The 24,510-nt window shown below is 36.0% G+C and overlaps 1 protein-coding gene across 9 annotated transcripts in view; it reads left to right on the top strand.

Moving 5' to 3' along the window:
* The window catches only part of ICE2 (interactor of little elongation complex ELL subunit 2), a 67,005-nt gene extending 42,932 nt beyond the window's left edge, over positions 1–24,073 (top strand). For 7 of the 9 annotated variants that reach the window (XM_040492857.1, XM_040492854.1, XM_040492855.1 and 4 more), the window contains 4 exons: positions 14,122–14,206; positions 16,036–16,086; positions 19,085–19,343; positions 22,891–24,073. In XM_040492857.1, the coding sequence (XP_040348791.1) occupies positions 14,122–14,206; positions 16,036–16,086; positions 19,085–19,343; positions 22,891–23,013 (518 nt within the window). In that variant the 3' untranslated portion in view covers positions 23,014–24,073. Of the gene's footprint in view, positions 1–5,252; positions 5,625–14,121; positions 14,207–16,035; positions 16,087–19,084; positions 19,344–22,890 lie in introns of those variants that run through there. The other 2 variants (XM_040492861.1, XM_040492862.1) reach the window with 2 other exon arrangements.
* Positions 24,074–24,510: the final 437 nt, after the last annotated feature.

Raw genomic sequence — 24,510 nt, 5'->3', positions numbered from 1 at the left:
TCTTTATGATACAAGAGTTAAAGGATTTCTTATCCAAAAATTAAAAGCAGCCTAAAACAAAGAGCAATAATTTCTCTATACTTACACATAATTTTTAATATCTACATAGTACTCTTTCCATTCTAAGAAAATAAAATAGTTGTAAAGTACACCATTGACTTGATGTGTTTTTGTCTTCCATTTTTAACTTTTTAAGTATAATACACTTTCATAAAATGGAAAGAGTATAAATGTACAAATCAAGGATTTATAACAAAGCCAGTACCTCTGCAACTAGTACCCAGATCAAGAAGCTGAAAACTACCAGTGACCCAGAAGATCCCCAAGTGATCCTTCCCAATCATTGCCTTCTTCCTCTTCTCCATTTGTAGTCATAATTCCAATGTGATAGTCATGTTTTCCCACTCCATACACATGGAGCCATAAAATAGTAGTTTTTTGCTTATGCCTTCTTTCAGTTAACATAATTTTTGAAATTTATCCATGTTGTGTGAAATTTATCCATATTGTTACTGTATGTAACACTAGTTTACTTTTGTTATTTTGACATATTCCTTTATAAGAATATACTACAGTTTATCCATTTAACTTTAGGAACCTGTCTGGGTGGTTTCCATTTTAATGGAACTCTGAACATACTTGTAAATGTCTACTAGTGCATGCATACATATTGCTATTGGGCATATGCCAAGGAGTGGAATTACTAGGTTATGTATGCTTTCAAATTCAGTAGATAATTTCAGGAAGTTTTCCAAAATGATTGAGACAGCTTACACTTATATTAGCAATATGTGAGGGTTCCAGTTTTTTTCACATTCTTGCCCATACTTGGGCTTCTCAGTTGACTTAATTTTAGCCATGCTGGTAGGTAGATAGTATTATTTCATTATTGTTTTACTTTGCCTTTCTTTGGTTGTTTATGAAGTTGGACACTCTTTCATGTGATTGAACATTTGGATGTTCAGTTTTATGAATTGCCTATTCAAACTTCTTGCTCATTTCTCTGTTGTGACATTTTTTGTTTGTTTGGTCCTTCTTTATTGGTTTTAAATGTTACAGATATTTTTCTCCCACTCTGTAACTTGCCTTTTCAGTCTGTTAATGCTATCTTTGGAACTTATTATTTCCTTTATGATTAGTGCTTTCTTTGTCCTATTTTAAACTGCATCCCCCAGCAAGATCATGAAGATACTCTCCTATATTATCTTCTAGAATCTTTGTTTTTTTTTTTTCTACCCCTTCTATTTAGGTATACAGTTTATGTGGTATTTTTACATGGAATATCAAGATCATATTTTCAATTTTTAGCACTCTTTATTGAAAATACCACCCTTTCTCTGCTGCTCTCCAGTGCTACTTGTATTATAAATCATATATGTGAATCTAATTCTCACTCCCTGTATGTCCTTCAGGCAGTACCTGTTTTAAGTACTCCACCTGGAGTAATTACTTAATTTTTCTACCTGCTCTAGCTAGACAATTAACACTGTTTAAATCACTCTAGCTTTATAAAATGTTCTATGTTGTAAAGTGAATCTTGTCAATTGGTTTTCTTCAGGAGTTTCTTGGCTATTCTTGGCCCTTTGTATTTACAAATTTTGGAATCAGCTTGTCAGTTTCTACCAACAACAGCAAGAAGATTGGGATTTTTGTTAGCAACTGCATTGACTCAATGTGGAGCAAATTGATAGCTTCACAATAACATATCTTCTAATCTATGAATTTTGTATATTTCTCTATTTATATCTTTAATTTCTCTTAGTATTTTACGATTTTGTATGTAGAGATCTTGTATATATTTTAAGTGCATTTTGTTGGTATTTGGTATTTTTAAGCTATTGTAAATGGTATTTCTGACATTTTACTTTCTTATGGTTTGTTACTAAAATATAAACTTTATTTGCATGTTGATTTTGTATATTGATCTTCTAACAACTTAGCTAAACTCACTTATTCATTCTAATGATTTAGATGTTTTAAGTAACCAATCATGTCTTCTGCAGACAATGACCATTTTATTTCTTCTTTCCAACCTTTATACCTATTTTTCCTTGCCTTCATTACCTAGCACTTAATTAGAGGGTGAATAATGGGCATTTTAACCATATTTCTAATCTTAAGAGGGAAGGTTTTCAACATTTCACTATTGTGTTTGGTATTTTGCATAGGTTTTTGTAGATACCTTTTATTATAATAAAGAAGTTCCTTAGTATTCCTAGTTTAAGAATTTTAATCATGAATGGGTAAAAAAAAAAAAAAACTATCAGTTATTTTCTTCGCATTTGATGTGTTGCTGTGACTTTTTTATTCTACTAATGTGACATATCCTGTTGATGAATTTAAAATGTTAATCCAACCTTGGTGCCCCTGGGTGGTTCAGTTGGTTAAGTGTCCATCTTGTTTTAGGTTCAGGTCATGATCTCATGAGTTCATGGGTTCAGGCCCCATGTTGGGCTCCGTGCTGACAGTGTGGAGCCTGCGTGGGATCCTCTGTCTCTCCCTCTCTCTGCCTCTCCCCCACTCGCGCGTGCGCGCACACGCACACACACACACACACACACACACACTCTCTCTCTCTCTCTCTCTCTCAGAATAAATAAATAAATTTAAAAAGAAAATGTTAATACAACCTTGTGTTCCTGCCATAAACCCAGCTTGCTCATAATATATTATTCTTTTTATATATTTGCGGATTTAATTTAATATTAATATTAATTTTGTTAATATTCTGCCATCTGTGTTTATGAGTGAGATTGGTTTGTAATACCTTGCCTAGATGTCGATATTAAGGTTATGTTTATGTCATAAAGTGAGTTCAGATGTATTCCCTCTTCTTTTCTTATCTGATAGAATTTCTGTAAAGTTGGTGTTAATTCTATAAATGGTAAATTTTACTTAGGAAGCATGTGAGCCTAAAGTTTTCTTTTTTGAGAAGCTTCTAATTATCAATTCTGTTTTTAAATTAGTTTTAGAGCCATTCAGATAGTTAATTTCTTGCATCAGTTTCGTAGCTTGTGGTATGTGTATGCTTTTAAGAAATGTTTTCAGTTTAAATTTTGAAAAGTACAGGCATAAAGGTCTTCATAATATCCTCTTCTCTTTTAATGTCTGTAGTACCTATAGTAATTACCACATATTAGTAATAAATTTGAGTTTATATATTACTTCTATTTGACTCATTGGTTTAGAGACCTTTGTCTTAGTGCTTTCTTGTGAATTGGATATATTTTTATTCCATTTATTCCCCTTTATTAACAGAATAGTTCTTTGTTAACATAAATATATATATACTCTTTTGCTACTTGTTTTTTTCTTTTCTCTTTTACTCCTCTTTTAAAGGTTACTCTAGAGGTGTGCCAATACAGTAGCTCCTAGCCACAGGTGACTATTATAAATTTATTAAAATTAAGTAAAACTTAAAATTCAGTTTCTCACTTATACCAGCCATATTTCAAGTGCTTGAAACCTGCATCTGGTCACCATATGGGACAGTGCGTATATTTCCAAGCATCACAAAAAGCTCAATTGGAGAGTGCTACTTTAATAATTTTAACATGCATCCCTGACTTATCTCCATTAAAAAGTACTCTAGTCTTTTCTCAGACAATATTATTTTATTTTTGTATACATTATTATTAGTATATACTTTTGATATTCATTTACATTTATTCATGTTATTTACCTGATATACTGCTTTTCTTCTCCTATTTTTCAACGTTTATTTATTTTTGGGACAGAGAGAGACAGAGCATGAACGGGAGAGGGTCAGAGAGAGAGGGAGACTCAGAATCGGAAACAGGCTCCAGGCTCTGAGCCATCAGCCCAGAGCCTGATGCAGGGCTCGAACTCACAGACCGCGAGATCGTGACCTGGCTGAAGTCGGACGCTTAACCGACTGCGCCACCCAGGCGCCCCTCTTCTCATATTTTTAAGATTCAAACTAGTGTCATTTTTCCCTGTCTGAAGAATACCCTTTATATTATCTTTATTACAGATATGTTAGTGACAGAGAATCCCAGTTTTTATTCATCTAAAAGGTTTATTATTATTATTATTGTTGTTGTTGTTATTAATTATTTCAACTTTATTCTTGAAAAGTCAGCTGTCCATGTTAATTTTTTGCTCCTTTGAAAATAACAAGTCTCTTTTCTCTGGCAGACAAAATTTTATCTTCCTCCTGGTTTTGAACAGTTTTCCCACAATGTGCTTAGTTTAGATTTTCTTTGTAAATATTCCTTTTGGGGTTCATATTTCTCCTTGAAAATGTGACTTGATGACTTTGAACAATTTTGGAGGGTTCTGTCATTATGTCCCCAACCATCATTGCTTTTCCATTGTCTCTCTTTCTCCTCCAAGGTTTTAGTTGCAGTGTTATTATCTTATTGTAACCCTAATGTCCTATATTTATTTTTCTTTATTTACCTTTCCTTTTGACTCTTCATGCATCATGTTTGATATTTTTTTTCTACTTCATTAATTCCCTCTTCGTCTGTCCCTGATACACTATTTAACCCATGACTTGAGTCCTTAATTTCAGTTATTGTATTTTTCAGTTCTAGATTTTCTATTTGGCTCGCTCTTTCTTTCTTTCTTTCTTTCTTTCTTTCTTTCTTTCTTTCCTTCTTTCTTTCTTTCTTTCTTTCAGAGAGGGACAGAGCTCGTGGGTGAGCAGGGGAGAGGGGCAGAGGAAGGCAAAGGGAATCTTAAGCAGTCTCCACACTCAGTGTGGAGCCTGACACGGGTTTGATCTCATGACCCAGGATCATGACCTAAGCCAGAATCAAGAGTCACCCACTCAACTGTCTGAGGCACCTAGGGGCCCCTGCATTTGCTTCTTTTTTTACAGATTATAGTTTTCTATAGAAATTCTCAATCTTTCCTTTGTCATATTAGGTAAAATTATTTTAAAATCTGTGCCCAGCGCCTCTGTTTTCTAGATTTCTTGTGGATCTTTTCTATTTTCTTTTATGTATTAGTTTCCTAGGACTACTGTAACAAAGTACCACAAAGTAAGTGGCTTAAGACGACAGATATTTCTTGTTCTGGAGGCTAGAAATCCAAAATCAAGGTGTCACTGGATCATCCCTCCGAAACCTGTAGGAGAGAATCCTTCAGAAGATAGAATGCTTTTTGTCATCTGGTATTTGCCAGCAGTTGTTGACATCTTTGGATTGTAGATGCATCACCCTTATCTCTTGTTTCTCTCATCAAAAGGCATCTTCTTCCTGTGTCTCTGTCTTCTTCTTATACAGACACCAGTCACTTGGATTAAAGGCCCACCCTACTCATCTTAATAGGACTTCATCTTAATCTTTAATTATATCTGCTATGATCCTGTTTCCAAGGAAGATCATGTTCTAAGGTACTGTGGATTAGGGATTCAGCATATCTTTTGTGGGGGACACAATTAATCTCACGTTTCTTTTTTTTTTTTCCATGTTATTTCATTGTATGCCAGGCTGTTTTTTATCATGGGCCAGCTGTTATATATGAAAAATTGTAGAGATAATGAGAAAGCTAAAATGTATCTTCCTCTAGACAAGACTACTTAAAGAAAACTTTTTTTTTATTTGAGAGAGAGAACATGTGAGTTGGAGAGAGGGGAAGAGAGAGAGAGAGAGAGAAAGAGAATCTCAAGCAGGCTCCACACTCACCATGGAGACCAATGCAAGGCTTGATCCCACCACCCTGGGATCATGACCTGAACTGAAATAAAGAGTCAGATGTTCAACAGACTGAGCCACCCAGATGGCCCTAGACAAGATTACTTGCAATCTACCCTAATTCACTTGTAGGGAGTTAGATCATTTAAAGCTTGACTTTGGACCCCAGAAAGACCAGTCTGTTTCTCACTTACTGCTAGGGTATTGCTATTCGGGGTCTGTGTAGATAGGAGTTGATGTAGCAGGACTGACACTACCAATCATTGGAAAGACCTGTGTAAGACCTTGCAAGGCTGGCTCTTAGCTGATATGTGGGAACTTAGCTAGTAAACCATTCTCTATACTGATAGAAGACTTTGTCTAACTGATAAGGATAGGTCATAGTACCCACACTGTACAGACAATATGGCTTATCTTGAACATCTGCTTTCCTTTGAAAGGTGAATTTTGGTATGTGGTAGGCAGTGGGCACCTACATTATGAACCTCCAATAAAAACCTTGAGTGCTAAATCTCTGATGAGCTTTTCCAATATCCAAAAAAAAAAAAAACTTGTTGCTGGAAGAATTAAGGTGTATCCTATGTGACTTCAGTAGGAAGGGACTCTTTGTTTTTTAATTGTGGTAAATATACATATTTTAGAATAACCTAGAATTTACCATCTTAACCATCGTAGTATCCAATTCAGAATACATTTTTAGCGTACAATTCAGTGGTATGAAGTACATTCATTGTGTTATGCAGCCATCACCACTGTCCACTTCCAGAATTTTTTCATCATCCCCAAACAGAAATTTGGGAGAGACTCATAGATTTCAACTGGTTTCCTCTGGACCTCACTCCACCCACCTTTTCCTTTTGGTCATTTTTCTTTTGCTTTGTATCCTTTTGGTGTAATACGTCTTATCCATGAGTACAGCTATATGCTAAATCCTATGAGTTCTTTTAAAGAATCACCAAATCCAGGGACCCCTTTTTACACAAGGTCCCAACTCAGAGTTTAGGTGTTCACTTCATTGATAGATCCTGAAATACAGTTTTGTTCCTCTGATTCTGAAAGACTATTGAAAGCCCTGGTTCATTTCTTAGCCTTTCATTGCTTTTTCCAGAGAAAAGCAACCACAAAGACCAGGCTCACATCTCTAGGTTTCTTTCCTCTAGTTGGCTTCATTTACTCTTTACCCACACAAATGTATTCCCAATCCCTTTTCCTGGTTGCCACTAGTAAACTTTGTACTTTAATTGTATCGGATGTCCATCTTTGGGCTTCTTGTTGATTGATCATATCTCAAGCTCCTCAAACAGTATCTGGCACATGGAGATACTCACTTATGTTTAGAATGAATGAGGTTGCCTTTGATTACTGGTTGAAGGAACAGTAAAAGTCAAGGAAAAGGGGAATGGTAAAAAACAAACCATTGAATTTGTATACTTTGTTCTTTTTGTCCCTAGGTGTGCATAAAATAAGCCACTGGGATGTAGGAAGAGAATATTGTAACTCTTATTTATTTGTTCTCTAAAGAAAAATTAAACATTACTTATATTATTAAGTATGTGGATTGATAAATCGTACTCTGTCTTTATGTTGTCATACAGTCCTGTCACGTATAATACTGAAAATAATCTTCATTATCTCCACATAGCACACCTCTAGAGAGACATTGTATTCAATCACTTCCTTGTAAATAGCCACCCCAAGAGTTGTGCCGTACAGCATCCTTGGGTATGTTAAGTATGATTTTCTTGCCAAAAATGAAAGATGTTACTTTTTTTTAATGTTTATTTATTTTGAGAGAGAGCAGGGGTTAGGCAGAGAAAGAGAGAAAACCCCAAGCTAGTTCCATGGTCAGTGCAGAGTCCAACACGGACTCAAACCCATGAACAATGAGATCATTACCTGAGCCAAAATCAGGAGTTGGTTGCTTAACCGACTGAGCCACCAGGCGCCCCAAAGTGTCACTTATTGTAAACAAAAGCAAACAAAAAACTTACATATCTGTATACTTTAAAAACTTGGAATCAGATTAGAAAAAAAAAAAGAAACCTCTTTTGAAATCTTCCAGAGAGCCTCAAGGATAGGAATGCAGGCCCTGTCGTAATGCTTGTAAGAAAAACTGGTTAACAACAGGGAAGATGGACTTTAATTAGTAGAATTCAGACAAAGACTTTTGTGTAATTGGTGTATGGTGTTAAAAACAATCACTGTCACTCTTCAGCAAGCCCAGCAATGAGCCATTTGCTGCATTTAGATCTTTGTATCATTGAATCTTTTTTTAGCTCTCACAGACCTGTAGTAAAATGAATTTAACTTTTTTTTTTAATTTTTTAATGTCTACTTATTTTTGAGAGAGACAGCAAGCAAGCAAGGGAGGGGCAGAGAGAGAGGAAGACACAGAATTTGAAGCAGACTCCAGGCTTCAGCTGTCAGCACAGAGCCCGATGTGGGGCTTGAACTCACAAACTGCAAGATCAAGACCTGAGCTGAAGTCAGATGCTTAACTGACTGAGCCACCCAGGCACCCCAAAATGAATTGAACTTTTAATCCATCCTTCAAAATAGTTGTATCACACAGCATTAAACCAAGATTTCTCAAAACAAAGCATAGTTATTCATACATTGTATATTATTTTAACTTTTCCAAAATAATTTGCTCTGTTTTAAGTGCTCTGTTTAAGTTTTTGATATGTGTAGACCACTGCTATAAGCAAAAGAGAAAAGAAAAGTTCAGAATAATTAAGTAACTTATTCATAGATACAGAGTTTTTCAGTTGGCAGGACCAGGATTCATTCACTTTTTAAGTGTTAATAACTTTGCCATAACACTAAAAAGGCCTACGGAAGAATTGGGGGAGGGAGGTGTAGGTGTTAGATGTAACAAAAGTAAAGTACTTTGTATGTGACAATATTAATCAGTGTAAATTAAAACAACTGATTTTACTGTGTTCTAGAAACTGAATTCTTAAAGTCTTGATTAGAAACTTTCCAAATGCTCATATTCATGCACTCATGCACCACAGTCCTTTCTCAAATGTGGCCTGAGTTTTCCTTTTGACCCTTGCTAACCACTCCTCTATTTAACTTAAGCATTTTGTTATTTTTTCCCCATCCAACCCTGTGATCTCAAGATTTTGAGGAAATTTAAGATGATTTTTCCTCAGAAATCAAAATTGGGGAACAGTGCATTAGATCTTTTGGAGAAAACAGTGAGGATAGAGTTTATCTACATGATTGAGCGATTCAGATAAAACTTACCTTACAAGAAAGACAGTGATATAAGATCGGAGTTACTTTCTTTAACTGAAGAGCACGTTGGTTTGTAGGACATGCGTTCAGTGATTTTCAAATTTGATTTTTCATCAGAATCACAAGTAGGGCTTGTGAGAGTAGAGATTTCTGGCCCTGACTCTATAGTGTCTAACTCAGTAGGGCTGGGAAGGGACCTAAGGCTTACCATTTCTAGCATGTTTTCCGGTGCTGCTGCTGTTGCTGGTCTGGGGACTGCACCTTGAGAACCACTTCTGTATCTCATAGTCTCTTTTTCAGGTAGAATAAATGTACTGGGTTTTTTTTTGTTTGTTTGTTTGTTTGTTTGTTGTTTTTTTTTTTAATATATGTCTGCTTCTTTACCATGAACAAGTTCTCTTCTCCTCAATTGTAGTATTTTTTTATCCTCAAACCCCATAAAAACATTGAGTTACTCCTTAAAGAAAATTCCTGAAGTAATCTTACCACTTGTGTATCTACCTTCTAATCCTTTTTATATATCAGTTCTATATAAATGACAAAAGACAGGCCTGTGAATTTGCAGTTTTAAGATACACCAGTTTCAGTTACTTTAGTATATTTACTGTAACTAATCGTATAAACTCCAGACTTCACTGTTGACTCTCCAGTCCACACAGACGCACATCATGACCAGTGACCGGTTATGTCACATTTTCCAGTCTGTCAGTGGTCACTGTGTACCTGTGTCCTGAGTTCACACACAGAAAACAAAGTGTGTCGTTGTGTTCCTTCCTTGCCTCCCAGTGATAAACTCATGACATTTTACAAAAGTGGATAATCACACAGATAGTTGGCCGACCACGATTAAAGCACAGCCAAGAAATATACAGTGATACTGCTGGAAGTACAGTTGGAATTGAACAGAAGTGGGGTTGCAGGAGAAATAGCCAACCGTGGGAATGTCGGCACCGCTGCTGTCAAGAGACCACAGATGTGTCGCCACGGGAATGAAGTGAAGGCCAACTTAGGGACACAAATGAGGAAAGTGGTTGTGACATAAAGGGTGAAAAAGTGACACCAGCATAAGATTTTACATTAAAGGAACTCTTGGAGATGTTTCCTGACATCAGAAGTATAGAGGATACAATGTTGGAAGCTGATCCTAACTTAGAAAGGAGTATGACAGTTCACAACATAGAAGAGATGCTTGCTTTCTATTATAAGTTGTACCAAAATAAGGTGACAAGCAGTGTTCAAACTGCTCTTGATAAGTTCTCTATAAATAAAATAATCTTCAGTGTTTGTTATGTTGTAAATTCCAGTATATAAATAAATATTAATTTTACTATCTTTTTCACTTCCCTAAACATTTACAATTGATGGGGAATTCATAATGTTTTGACAAAAAGTTTTAATGGTTATGGAACAACTGTATTTTTCCAGCTGATCATTAAAATTGCTTGCATGGTTTCAGTTTGTATGGTTATTTTTATCATCCCATACTGCATGCAAAGCAAAGATTGCCTGTGTGTATGTATGTATGCATGTATAGGTGTGTTTGAATATATGTATGATTTGATGCTTGTATAGAAAGCCTTTGGTTGTATTACAGAAAGGCTTTATTTGTACTCTGTAAAGCAATTTTTCCCACCTTTGGATAGCCCAGTTTGATGTACAAGAGATTGGTCATGGCTGAAGGGCAGTGGCCAAGAAACTTTCCATCCCAAGCCTTCCTCGGCTGCCCCAAGGGCTGAGGAGATAAATATCTCAAGTACACAGGAGTCATTTGAGGCCCACAGGTGAAAATGCTCAAATATTGAGAGAATTGTAAACTCCTTGAAGAAGTAGGGCTCCTAGCACTTAGTCTGGCCTTCTCTAGAGTTATCTTTGACCATATTTGACATATACTATATTTTTTACTGAGATTTCTTGAAAAAGATATGACTTATTAATCTCCTCAAAGGCATATTTAGTAAATGTCTAAATATATTTTATTATATTTAATACTCCCTTTCTGCAGTTATTAAAGCAGTTATTAGAAATGCCACTGTATAATGAGTGTTAGAAATGCAGAGGTGAAACTAAAACTTGGCATAGGAAATAACAAATGGACGTGGGACAAATGGATTCATTGTTTTAAGGTAGAGCATCTGATAAAAATGTTTCTAATTCTTTTTATGAGCACAAAGCAAATGAAAGGGAGCTATATATAAAAATGACGTGCACTTTTTGTTGTCCCAGTGATTGACGTCAGCTTCCCAGGTAATGTGTTTTGATAACTAAATAATGCAAGTTAAAAAATAAAGACAAAATGATATTTTCAGCATTGATGAGTGTTACATTCTTGTCATACTAATTGATGTTTTTAACTCTGGTACAAAGCATGGTTTTTGTATTGACTTGATTTTGTAACATTTAACTCAGGGCTATCTTTAAATTTTTTTTTTTTTTTTTACATTTTATTTATTTTTGATAGAGACAGAGCACAAGTCGGGGAGGGGCAGAGAGAGAGAGGGAGACACAGAATCCGAAGCAGGCTCCAGGGTCTGAGCTGGCAACACAGAGCCCGATGCGGGGCTTGAACTCAAAAACTGTGAGCTCATGACCTGAGCCGAAGTCGGATGCTTACCAACTGAGTCACCCAGGTGCCCCCAGGGCTATCTTTTATATCATTCTTCCTTGGTACATTTTATTTATTTATTTATTTATTTATTTTTAATTAAATTTTATTATTTTTTTTTTTAATTTTTTTTCAACGTTTTATATTTATTTTTGGGACAGAGAGAGACAGAGCATGAACGGGGGAGGGGCAGAGAGAGAGGGAGACACAGAATCGGAAACAGGCTCCAGGCTCTGAGCCATCAGCCCAGAGCCTGACGTGGGGCTCGAACTCACGGACCGCGAGATCGTGACCTGGCTGAAGTCGGACGCTTAACCGACTGCGCCACCCAGGCGCCCCTAAATTTTATTATTTTTAATTTACATCCAAATTAACATAAAGTGCAACAGTGATTTCAGAAGTATATTCCTTAGTGCCACTTACCCATTTAGCCCATCCCCCATCCCATACCCCTGCCAGTAACCCTCTGTTTGTTCTCCATATTTAAGAGTCTCTTATGTTTTGTCCCCCCTCCCTGTTTTTATATTATTTTTGTTTCCCTTCCCTTATGTTCATCTGTGTTGTCTCTTAAAGTCCTCATATGAGTTAAGTCATATGATATTTGTCTTTCTCTGACTAATTTCTCTTAGCATAAATACCCTCCACTTCCATCCACATAATTGCAAATGGCAAGATTTCATTCTTTTTGATTGCCGAGTAACACTCCATTGTATATATATATACCACATCTTTTTTTTTTTTTTAATGTTTTTATTTATTTTTGAAGGAAAGACAGAGCATGAGCAAGGGAGGAGCAGAGAGAGAGGGAGACGTAGAATTTGAAGCAGGCTTTCAGGCTCTAAGCTGTCAGCACAGAGCCCGATGTGGGGCTCAAACTCATGAACTGTGAGACCATGACCTGAGCTGAAGTCAGACGCTTAACTGACTGAGCCACCCAGGCGCCCCTGCACATCTTCTTTATCCATCCATCCATCCATGGACATTTGGGCTCTTTCCATACTCTGGCTATTGCTGATAGTGCTGCTATAAACATGGGGGTGCATGTGTCCCTGCGAAACACACCTGTATCCCTTGGATAAATACCTAGTAGTGCAGTTTTTGGGTCATAGGGTAGTTCTATTTTTAGTTTTTTGAGGAACCTCCATACTGTTTTCCAGAGTGGCTGCACCAGCTTGCATTCCCCATTCCTTGGTACATTTTAAAACCTAAGTGTCCGTCTCAACCTATTTTGTTGTATAAGGTACATGTTACTTTTTAAAATGGAAGTGTTGTCTTTTGCTACGTTGTTTCTTAGAATTCTGGAATTATGTCATACTTGTAAGAAAGTAGGACCTTAAGCAGAGTTTGTTGTTGTTTTTTTTAACCATGGGGAATCTTATGGTGTGCTTCAATAGCCAGACTTTTTTAAGCTTTATTGCAGTATAATTGACAAATCAGGTTGTAAGATATTTAAAGTGTACATCATGATGATTTGATACACGTGTACACTGTGAAAGGATTCTTCCCTTTGATGATTTACATTTAAGTTCTACTCTCTTAGCAGATTTCAATCATACAGTATAGTGTTATCATCTGTAGTCACCGCACTACATACTGGATTCTCAGACTGTGTGGTTGAAAGTTTGTACCATTTTACCACCTCTGTCTATTCCTTCCTCCCCCAGCCCTTGGAAACCACTTTCCTACTCTGTTTCTATGAGTTTGACTTTTATTTTTAGACTCCACATAATATTTTCTTTTTCATTCTTATTTTCCGTAACATAATGCCCTTAAGTCTATCTATATTGTTGTAAACAGAATTTCCTTCTTTCTCATGGCTAATATTCCATTTTTTATGTATACCACATTTTTATCCATTCATCCGTTGATGTATGCTTAGGTTGTTTCCATATGTTGGTGTTGTGAATAATTAAGCTGGATTTTTATAATCTAATTCTTATCTTAACAATCAGGTGTGTGTTAGAGATGTGGAGAACATACCCAACTATAAATCTGACTATCCACTTACCTTGATAATAGGTACATATTTCTCTAAAAATTTAATCTCTATGAAAATGCAACGTTAATAGGAAATAGAAACACCAATATTTTAAGTTAGGGTTTTTTTTTAATTTTATTTATTTTGAGAGAAAAAGAGGGTGTGCACGAGCAGGGGAGGGGCAGAGACAGAAGGAGACAGGGAATCCCAAGCAGACTCAACACTGTCAGCACAGAACCTGACATGGGGCTTGATCTAATGAACCCTGAGATCATGACCTGATCTGAAAACGAGAGTCAGACGCTTAACCAACTGAGTCACCCAGGCCCCTTATCAGTTGTTACTCTTAAATTTGGGACTTAGAGGTTAGTTTTTGGTGTGCATATGTGTAAACTTTTCTATATTCAGCAAATATTTTAGGATTAATATCTATTTATTTTATAATCTGACTTTAGTGTCATTTTAAAATGCAGCTTTACTTAATAAACTTAATAAAATGTATAATTCTCTTTTAGAACGTAAAGTTCCTTTACAGGGGTTACATTTTTGTAAAAACATCTTTAAGGAGACTGGATAACTTTTTTTTGTTTTTCAGTACTGCAATTGTTCTTTTTAAGTTTGATATTTTATTTTAGGACATATTGATGCATTTACTTCAAAGCTTTTTCTGCTAGAAGAAATTACCTCAGAAGAATTAAAAGAAAAACTCTCAGCACTCAAGTAAGAAAGTTTACTTTGTGGTGGGATTTTAAAAACTTGTTAATATGATCACTAATTTTCATTTATCTCTAAATATTGGTTAAATTTAAATCATTTATTTTCTTTTTTTTTTTTTTTAAGTTTTTTTTCAACGTTTATTTATTTTTGGGACAGAGAGAGACAGAGCATGAACGGGGGAAGGGCAGAGAGAGGGAGACACAGAATCGGATACAGGCTCCAGGCTCTGAGCCATCAGCCCAGAGCCTGACGCGGGGCTCGAACTCACGGACCGCGAGATCGTGACCTGGCTGAAGTCGGACGCTTAACCGACTGCGCCACCCAGGCGCCCCTAAATCATTTATTTTCAAGACTTTTATACCTTTTATACATTGAGGCTTCCCCTGACCCAGCTTGTGTTCCATCTGTATTAATCATCTGCATTTTCCAATTAAATGGAATACCAGTGGTTCCAGCCTTTCTACTTCAGACAGAGAAGGCTAGAGGGAGAGTAGTAGCCCAGCATCTGGGAAGTGCATGAGAGCACACGTCACTCCTTTTCAGGGATGGGAAAGAACAGTACAGTCCTAGACTCTTAGCTCCAAGCTTTCTATTTAGACATCCTGACTTCTAAAAGTTTCCCCTGTGCCACAGATGACTGTACATCAGATTGAAATGAGTTTATTGTGCTCAGGACTCCGCGTACCAAAATGCAAAGGAACATAACTTACTAATGTTATCTAATTTGTATGTCACAGCTCTCGAGAAAAGACTGGTGGTAATATTATCCCCATTTTACATGTTGGGAAGCTGGGTCTTAGAGTGATTTGCTCCAGAGCACACAGCCAAGCTAGAGTGATAACCTTGGTAGTGAAGATGTTTGATTCACCAGTAGGATAAGCACTGTCCTGACTTAGACTGGTTGCAGAGTTCCAGCTTTGGGACTTGACACAATTTTTGAAGGATTTCAGATTCAGTCTTGAATTCTTTGCTTGTTCTCAAAAATGTCCACTTCTATTATAAGGACTACCTCTTTTGAGTGGTAATTTTTTTTCTTTACATGAATAAAAAATGTTTTCCATGCATTACTCACTGCCTGCCCCACCATTCCCAATGAAACCTAGTTTTAAATAAATAGTTGAGGAATGAATTTAGGTCTAGAAAAGATACAAAAGAAATATATTTCATTTCCCTTTAACTATCCTGTCGCCACTCAGTGGCTTCTCTGGCATCACACATTTAAAATACCTCTCAGTTACTTTGGAAGCTAATTCACCACCTTCTCTAAAAGGCAAGCTCTTTGCAGATTAGTTCTGCTGAAGACTTCTGAATATTTTTAAAGTTTATAATTTGAATATAAAATTGTGTGATCTCTTTACATCTGATTCACACAGGTCAAATACTTTATGATTGTGAAGAGAAATCAGGAAATGGCAAAAATTAAGTAAATTTTTCAGTCTTTTAAAACTTTTTTTTTAACGTTTATTTATTTTTGAGACAGAGAGAGAGACAGCATGAACGGGGAAGGGGCAGAGAGAGAGGGAGACACAGAATCGGAAACAGGCTCCAGGCTCTGAGCCATCAGCCCAGAGCCCGACGCGGGGCTCGAACTCACGGACCGCGAGATCGTGACCTGGCTGAAGTCGGACGCTTAACCGACTGAGCCACCCAGGCGCCCCAAGTCTTTTAATTTAATCATATTTTTGGCATTCTCTATTTTCTATTATTTTATGGGGTTTTTTTTTTTTTTTTGCTTTGTTAATGAGGGTATTTCTCTTTCTGAGAAGCCACAATTGTTAAGAATACCTTTTTTTTTAACATTTAACTTTACATGAATTTCTTCTGTTTAATAGGATTTCAAGTTTATTTAACATCCTCCAACACATTCTAAAGAAATTGAGTAGGTAAGTATTTTTTGGACATTTTGCGTTGATATGTATGATTTTCTTGGGTGAAAATTCGTAGAAACTTGGAATATATACTATTAGGGGTAGATAAAAAAAAAACAGAAATGCAACATTTATTCTATTTTGTCAAGATTTAAATTGTGAAAATATAAATAAAAGGATAATATAATAGTACCCAGCTTACTAGAAAATAAACATTTTTCTGTAAGGCTCTGTTGTATTGGTTTCCTGTTGTCACTGTAACAAATTACCACAAATTTACTGGTTTAAAACAGCGCAGACTTACTCTTCTACAGTTTTGGAGGTCACAAATCCAAAATCATTTTCACTGGTCTAAACTCATGTCAGCAGAACTGATTCTTTTTGGAGGTTCTAGGGTCATAGTCATATTCCTTGATTTGTGGCCTCTTTCTCCATCTTCAAAGTGCATCATTCACATTTCTGCTTCCTTTGTCACATTGCACCTTAATCACATTTGGAAAGCCATTGAAGGTAACATTCCAAAGTTCTGGAGATTAAGATGTGGATATTCTGGTGGCCATTAAGGAGCGTAGCCTAGCTATATTGCTTATATATTCAGGATAAGGAAGCAACATAGAGCTGGTGTTCAAAACTCAGTAAGTCCAGAGAAATCTTGAATATAGATTCCCCACCTGAGTATTTTTATCAGACTGTTTCATTATGTGAACCTTTGCATTCCTGTTATGCCCTTACTAAAGATAAACTAAAAAACAATTCAAGAGTCTGAACTAAAAGTGAAAAAATCTCAAACTTCTGAGTCTTCTACTTATGCAACTTATTATGTTAGTTTCCTTATTTATAAAATGATGGTGTTGAGTTTATTAATTTCGTAGGTACTGTTCAGTTCTATGATTCTGTGGCAGAAATTTTATTTTGTGTACTGTGTTCTTCATGTGAAGCACAGTATTTATACATGACATTTGTCAGATGCTTTTTGAAATTTTATTATCGATATCTTAGTTTGTGTATTCATTTCCTACTGCAGCTATAGCAAATTCCCACAAAATTCATGTTGTAAAACAATACAAATTTATTATCTTTCAATTCTGTTAAGTCTAACAGGTCTGCTGGGCTAAAATCAAGGTGTCAGCCAGAGTGATTTTTTTTTTTTTTTTCTGTAGACTCTGGGTATGATCTCTTTCCTGGACATTTGTGAATTCTAGAGGCCACCTGTATTCCTTGGCTTGTTGACCTCTTCCTTTTTCAAAGTTTCAAAGGCAGGTTAAGACCTCACATCACATTGTTCTGACTTCTTCATAGTTGTATCTCCCCGCTGAGTCCCTTCTGCCTCCCTATTCTACATTGAAGGACTCTTCTGATTACGTTGGGCCCACTAACATAATCCAGGAAAATCTTACCATTTTAAAATCAGATTAGAACTTTTAGAACTTTAATTCCATCTTAGTTCTGCTTTGCCAGGTAATGTAATATATTCACAGACTCTAGGGTTTAAGGTATAGGCATCTTTGGGAGGTCATTATTCTGCCTACCATGGTTAGTACCCATCCATGTACATTGCACTGTATGGTGCTTTGAAGACACTCTTCCTTGAAGTATCCCATTAATGGGAACAGGGCACCTGGGTGGCTCAGTCGGTTAAGCATCCGACATCAGCTCAGGTCATGATCTCATGGCTCATGAGTGTGAGCCCTGCGTCAGGCTCTGTGCTGACAGCTCAGAACGATTCTGTGTCTCTGTTTCTTTCCGCTCCTTCCCTCCTTGCACTCTGTGTCAAAAGTAAACGTTAAAAATTTTTTTTTAATTTCTAAAAAGAAATTAATGGAACATAACTTACCAAGTTTGTAGGCAGATGCATTTAACTAAAGTATGATTAATCCTTATTTTAAATGATATGGGAAATAGCTGATGTTCTAGCACCTTTGAGCTAGAGGAATATAAAATCCCAAGAAAGCACAGGATGTTAATCATAGCCTTTTGGCTCTTTATGTTGATATACTGAATTCCTTAAAGCTTTCTAAGGAGACAAGGAAAATGTAGATTTGTTGTTTGATAGAAGTGATTATTGTAATGGTAGAGAATCATAATTAAGGTTATGGCCTATGGAGTTCAACCCCCTGAGTGTATATCTAAGCCCTGCACTCAGAACTTTGGGCAGATTGTTTAGTGTCTCTAATTTCTATTTAGCTCTAATATGGGGTGAATAATTAAAATTATGCCTTAAAGAATTGTTGTTGAGAATTCAATAGTAAAATGGTTTTTAAGCAGTATAATAGTTAGCTCATGATAAACATTCATACCTATCAGCTGCTGCTGCTATTTTTTTTCTAATAACACCTCATATTTTGTGATTGTTCCATTTTTTTCCTTCCACTTTCTTTTAAACTATATCATATTCACTTCTATATCTCTTAATCTTTATATTACTGGATACAAAGCAGGTTCTGTGTTTGTTGTGTATGTACACTCCTGAAATGGTTTTCATTATATGTTATCCATGGATTAGAGAATTAGACTGTTTCCCATTAAATTACCAAACACTTAAAAATTGATCGAGATAACAGTAAAAAGAAAGTAATTATATATCCTGAACTTTGGAATAAGAATTAAAATAACTTCCTAAAGGTGGCTTAGTCGGTTAAGCGTCCAACATCGGCTCAGGTCATGATCTCACAGTCCATAAGTTCGAGCCCTGCATCGGGCTCTGTGCTGACAGCTCAGAGCCTGGAGCCTGCTTTGGATTCTGTGTCTCCCTCTCTCTCTGCCCCTCCCCCACTCACGCTCTGTCTCTGCCTCTCAAAAATAAAGAAATGTAATAAAAAAAAATAATTGCCTAAAAATCATGAAAATAGTCAAAAATAAGACTTACTAAAAGTTATTTGGTCATAGAAGTGTTTTTAGAGGTGGTATTCCCTTCCCATAATTGTTTTCAATTTTACTAATAGATCATGATTGAGAAAATGCTGTTGAAATTGACACAGTGAGCCAATGAGTTGTATTTCCTTGTATGATTTAGCTTGCAGGAGGGTTCCTACTTGTTGTCTCACGCAGCAGAAGATTCTTCACTCCTGATCTACAAGACATCTGATGGAAAAGTTACTAGGACAGCCTACAATTTACATAAAACACATTGCAGCCTTCCTGGTGTACCTTCCAGTCTCTCAGTTCCCTGGGTCCCTTTAGATCCCAGTCTGTTACTACCATATCATATCCATCATGGAAGAATACCTTGTACTTTTCCACCTAAATCACTAGGTCCCACACCACAACAAAAGGTAAGATCTTTTTGGCAATTAAATGTTCCATTAGGTTGTTTATCTGTTTCATTGACAGTACAGTATTTTACCATCCTGTCCACATTTGCTACATTAATCGCAATATCATTCTAAAAACTATTTTCATAAGAGTAGATAAAGTTTTATGCTTTACTGAGTCCATTTATTATCAGTGGAAGTTTCTATTTTTGTAGGGTTTATAAGTCAACTAAAGAAAATTCTAATAGCTTGTCCAGTGGGAGCATCCACCTAGTTAAATCTCTGTGTTCCTATGAAAAGCAAAGTTACATTTTTTTCTGATTTTTATTTATTTATACTGTTTGATATCATTAAATATTTGAGACAATTTGCAGAAGAATATATACGATAAAATTACGGTGGTACAATTGAAAATTGATAAGTAGGGTATAGAAAAATAGAAAAGCAAGTGTTAGCCATTAGTGAATGCAGCACCTTATTAAATGTACGCTGAACTGTTAAGGACTAAATTGTGTTTACAAAGTATTGTATAACTCCATATTTATTGAGTTATAATTAACATTACTCTCTTTGTAGAATCCTTCCTGGAAATACCAGTTGAATGACTTTTCCCTGTCTGAAACTTTTGTAAAGCCATGGCTAGAGAAACTCTTCACCATGTCACTCATTCTTTATATCATATAAGATACTCCAGTTTGTGTTTAGTTGTAGGAAGAGTTTTGTTCTGTACAAGTGGATCTGAATGTTCAGGAAGTAAAAACTGAGTGTATTTTCCTTCCCTGCTGCCAAAAATCTTTGAGTCAAAATTATTGTCTGAGTTCCATAATCTTACCAGTATATGTGTCCTGGAACAGCTATCAGTTACATATTCTATGGATATCTTCTCTTCCCCCCCCCCCATGGTATATTAATCTGTGTTTTCAAATCCTTTTAGAAATGGCTGGAATGCAAATATTGAGGATCTTTTTATAATTTAGAGTAATGATGTTGTTTATATTTTTCAGTTCTTTACCCTAATGTTACTGTATGGGAAGATCTTTTTAGAAATGAGAACTCCTTGCTCATTCTTAGCTAACTCTGGCCATGAAAACATATAAATATGGTTAACTAGTTGCTATAAGTGAAAGAATGGATAAAGTTAACATTTTAAATCATTTTGTCTACAGTTCTGGTTTGTTATTTCCAGTTTAAATTTCATTTGACTAGTGATTTTTATAACTTCCTAAGGCAAAATTTTCTTCACCAACTTAAATCTAATTAAAAACTACTTTTGAAAGATTTATGTTCTTTCAAGGATAAAGATTTCCATTTCATTTGGAAGTCCTGATTATAGTGTCTCACCTGTGACATACAATTCTGTATGGGGGTGACTTATTCCTTTTTGGTTTAATACTTCAATACGATTCCATATGTTCAGGGTTTGGCCATATAAATACAAAAGTAAACAGTTCACTTATATGTATATGACCGAGTAGTTGCTGGTTTGTATTTTTTAAGACACTTCATGTATTCAGTGCCAAGGACAAACCCTTAGTGAGATTATCTAAGACGCAGCTGTTAGGTCCAGTTAGATAATTAATGCTTGGTTTGATATGTTTTCAAGTCCTTGAAAGTTTTTGGTCATCTCTTACACATCTCGCTACAATCTAGCTTTATGTCTGGTGGGAATTACCTGACCTTCCTCCCTTACTTCCTCCTAACCAGGCCATGGGAAGGGGACTCCAAGTCAAGGTAAGCAGACAGGGTTTCTAGCCTTAGCAGCAATAGGAAAACACTAAAGCTTCAGGAAACCTAAGGATGTAACACCCTACATGAAACAAAAATCATCCACATATTTAATGGTGTAAAAACTCATATAACAAATATTCCTGTCTCTGATACAATCCTTTAGTCCCTAGTCCACTTACAGTTCTCATCTTTGTGTAGTGCCTTAAGTACTAACCCTGAGAGATAGCACAGTGGAGTCTATATCTGCTTCTTGCTTCATGGAGGAGCGCTTCATAGGAAGATTCCCCTTGCTTCCTATGCCACTCCTGACTTTTTCAACTTGCAGTACTTTTGCAGAGGCTCTGTGCCCATCCCTTTTCTCTTTCTACAACTTTGGTAATAGATACTCATTAGACACACACACACACACACACACACACACACACACACACACACACACACAAAATCTCACGATGGAAGTTTCACAATGCTTACTTTCCTCAGCGATATAGTAGATACAATTTAGGGTCATCACTATACTCTTATAGTAAATATCAGCTGAGTAGGGAGTGGTATAGATAATCTGAAAATCACAGCCCTTTTCTAATCAGTGCATTTGAAAAGTTCATCAGATTCGGACAGACACTGGCAGACTCAAATCCCAACTGGAGTTTGTCCTTTCTGGTCATCTGATGGTAAACTAAAAAATACCCCTGAAGAGATAACATACTAGGTTAGGGAAGCTGGAGTCTGGTGCATCCTGAGTGAGCCAGTAGCCCCTTAGAGCAATGCTAATAATATGTCTCATATTTAGGAATATGAGTGTGCTTGGAGTAACAGTATTACCCATCACCACCAGGTCTGGAATTCACTGGACAAGATGCGAAGATACAAAGGGTGCAAGGTGGCCAGGGAAAATAGAAGCAGAAATGGACAGGTCCTGGGGAGATGGTTTTAGGCTGTATGGCCTTGGCCCTTCTCTGCAAGGCCTGAGTTTCTCCATTACCACTTGTCAAAACTATGTTCTCTTAGTGTCTAAGGAGATGACAGAATTTCCAGACCTCCTCTTCAGCAGGACTACAGTTAGCAAGGGATTGTGTCCTAAGAATACGTCTTCTCTCTTCTGTAGGCTGTGTGGACTAGAAAGTGAGGGTGGGCAGCTACTTTTGCTGAAGAGGAGTAGATATTAAGGTAGCACCAGCCCCCCACCAAACTTTCTTCCTCCCACTTCCCTTCTTCCTTTTTTCCTCTGTAGCCTCCTTCCAATTTTTTCTTCCCATTTTTCTTTCTTGCAAGAATCTTCTCTTTCAGCTTCTCAAGTTTTCCTTTTTACTTGGGTTCTTTTTTTGCCTTCCTTTTTTTCCCCCACATTTATTTTCCCTCGTTTTCTCTGCAGACTTGGCTATGTTTCTTACTCTTTGTCTCTTTCTCCATTTTACAATTTTTCCCCCTCTTAACCATCTCCGACCTTTTTCTTGTATTTCCTTTCTCTCCTATCGTTTTTTTCATTTCTACCTTTCTTCTGTCCTTCAGTCTTTATTGCAAACACGTTGCTCAAAAAGCCTGTCATCCTATCATTTTCTAATTTAACATTTCATCCTCTTCCAGGTTTAACACACAGAGTAGTTTCTCCCTTCACTTCTCTCCACCTACCCTGATCTATTCCTTCTGTGATTGCATTTGAAAGTTTAGTACTTTACACTGTGTCAAATTAAAGTTTGTTTAGAAGCAGCCAGGTGGCTGGAGATTAAAAATATATAAAGGACTATTTGCAAGGTAATTAGTACATATATAAATAATATGGAGTTGACTGTATATAAATATGTTGTAAACATATTAAACTGTTTGCTTCCTCTCTTAGGTTGGTGGAACAAGAATGCCTACACGCAGCCGCAGGAATCCAGTTTCCATGGAAACCAAAAGTCTGCCTGCTCAGCAAGTTGAAAATGAAGGAGAAGCTCCAAATAAAAGAAAAATAACTTAAGGACTCTGCCATGGAAAATGAAGAAAAACTGGTTTTAACAATGTTCAATTTAGAAAAGTTGGAGGGGGAAATATACCCAGAATATCACTGGACAAGATGAACATTTTTCTTTCAGTGTCCTTGAGAGTTCTTAGAGTGCCTTGAAAAAATATGTTGGCTATGTAAAGGAATGTTTCAGCTAAAATGGAATGTTATACTTTTACCACTTGATGTTTGAAGAGAATCTAGATATGTTTTAACATTATCATGGCAGGGAAACATATAGAGGAGAAAAATATTTTTATAGTAGACCTTTTCCAAAAACTGTAAATAGGAAAATCATTTGCTTTTTTTCAAGAGCAATATTTATCATTGTGTGTTATGTTAACAATTTGAATTATATCACCAATCTGTTGAGATTGGCTCAAAAAGCTGAATCTTGGCACTGTCAAAAATAATTTTGAGACATAAACCTTGCTTCTGATGCATTGTGACAGTTTTTATATACTATTTTAAAATGATTGTTGCAAGTTAATAAAGTTAATATCTTTAAAAACTTGATGCAATTTTATTGCAGAAGCCAAAAATTAAAAATAAATAACTCCATGCCTCTGAAAAGTCACAAGTTAACAGTTTTCTTGTTGGTCAACCATCAGTTTTTTTAAAAAAAAAAACCTTCAAAAAATAAAAAATAAAAAATAAATAAAACAAACCTTCTGTGGCGTTATAGGTTTGGTGATGAATACCTCTATCTCTTGGCACAAATTTCAGCTGAGTGTTAAAATATGCTACTGAAAGCAGAGATGATCATGTTTTCCAGAAAAATCTCATTATTTCAACTGATAAGGCTAATATGTGATACATCATAAGCTATTTTTTTCTCATCTGTACTGATTAAATTTCCTAAGACCACAGGAGATGAATTTGGAAAAGCTCGTCATCAGCTGATGTTACTGTAACCAATTTGGACTTAAGAAGGAAGGGACTTATTTAATTTTTGTATCTTGTTCTTTAATGTGCAGTGAAAGTTTCAGAAATATGTGCACTGTTTGTAAAATACATGTCTTGTAATCCAAAGTTATATCTGCTTTGTTTTTGGAATTTTTAAATGTGTTTTATGCTAGTAAAAGAACTAGTAGAAGAACTAGTTCGAGAAATCTTAACTATTATAAGTAACAGTTGAATATTTTTATTCTCAACTACCAAGTTTTGTTTTGATTTTTATAATCGGTTATAAAATATTTTTAATGAGTAATTATTAGTAAAATAGTTTTATGTATTTTAATATGTAACTTCCTCATCCTACCATTCCCCTTGTTTTATAATGTTTATTTATTTTTGAGAGAGAAAGAGCACGGGGAAGGGGCAGAGATTTCAAAGCGGGCTCCTTCCACACTAACAGCTGAGAACCCGATGTGGAGTTCAAACTCACATATCACAAGATCATAACCTGAGCTGAAGCCAGGTGCTTAACAGGCTGAGCCCCCCACGTACCCCCTGCCATTCCCTTTTTAAAAC

Source organism: Herpailurus yagouaroundi, unplaced genomic scaffold (genome assembly GCF_014898765.1).
Source record: "Herpailurus yagouaroundi ecotype Mexico unplaced genomic scaffold, PumYag 184, whole genome shotgun sequence".
Taxonomy (NCBI): domain Eukaryota; kingdom Metazoa; phylum Chordata; class Mammalia; order Carnivora; family Felidae; genus Herpailurus; species Herpailurus yagouaroundi.
The sequence above is the reverse complement of the archived record's forward strand: the minus strand, read 5'-3'. Positions and strand labels throughout refer to the sequence as shown.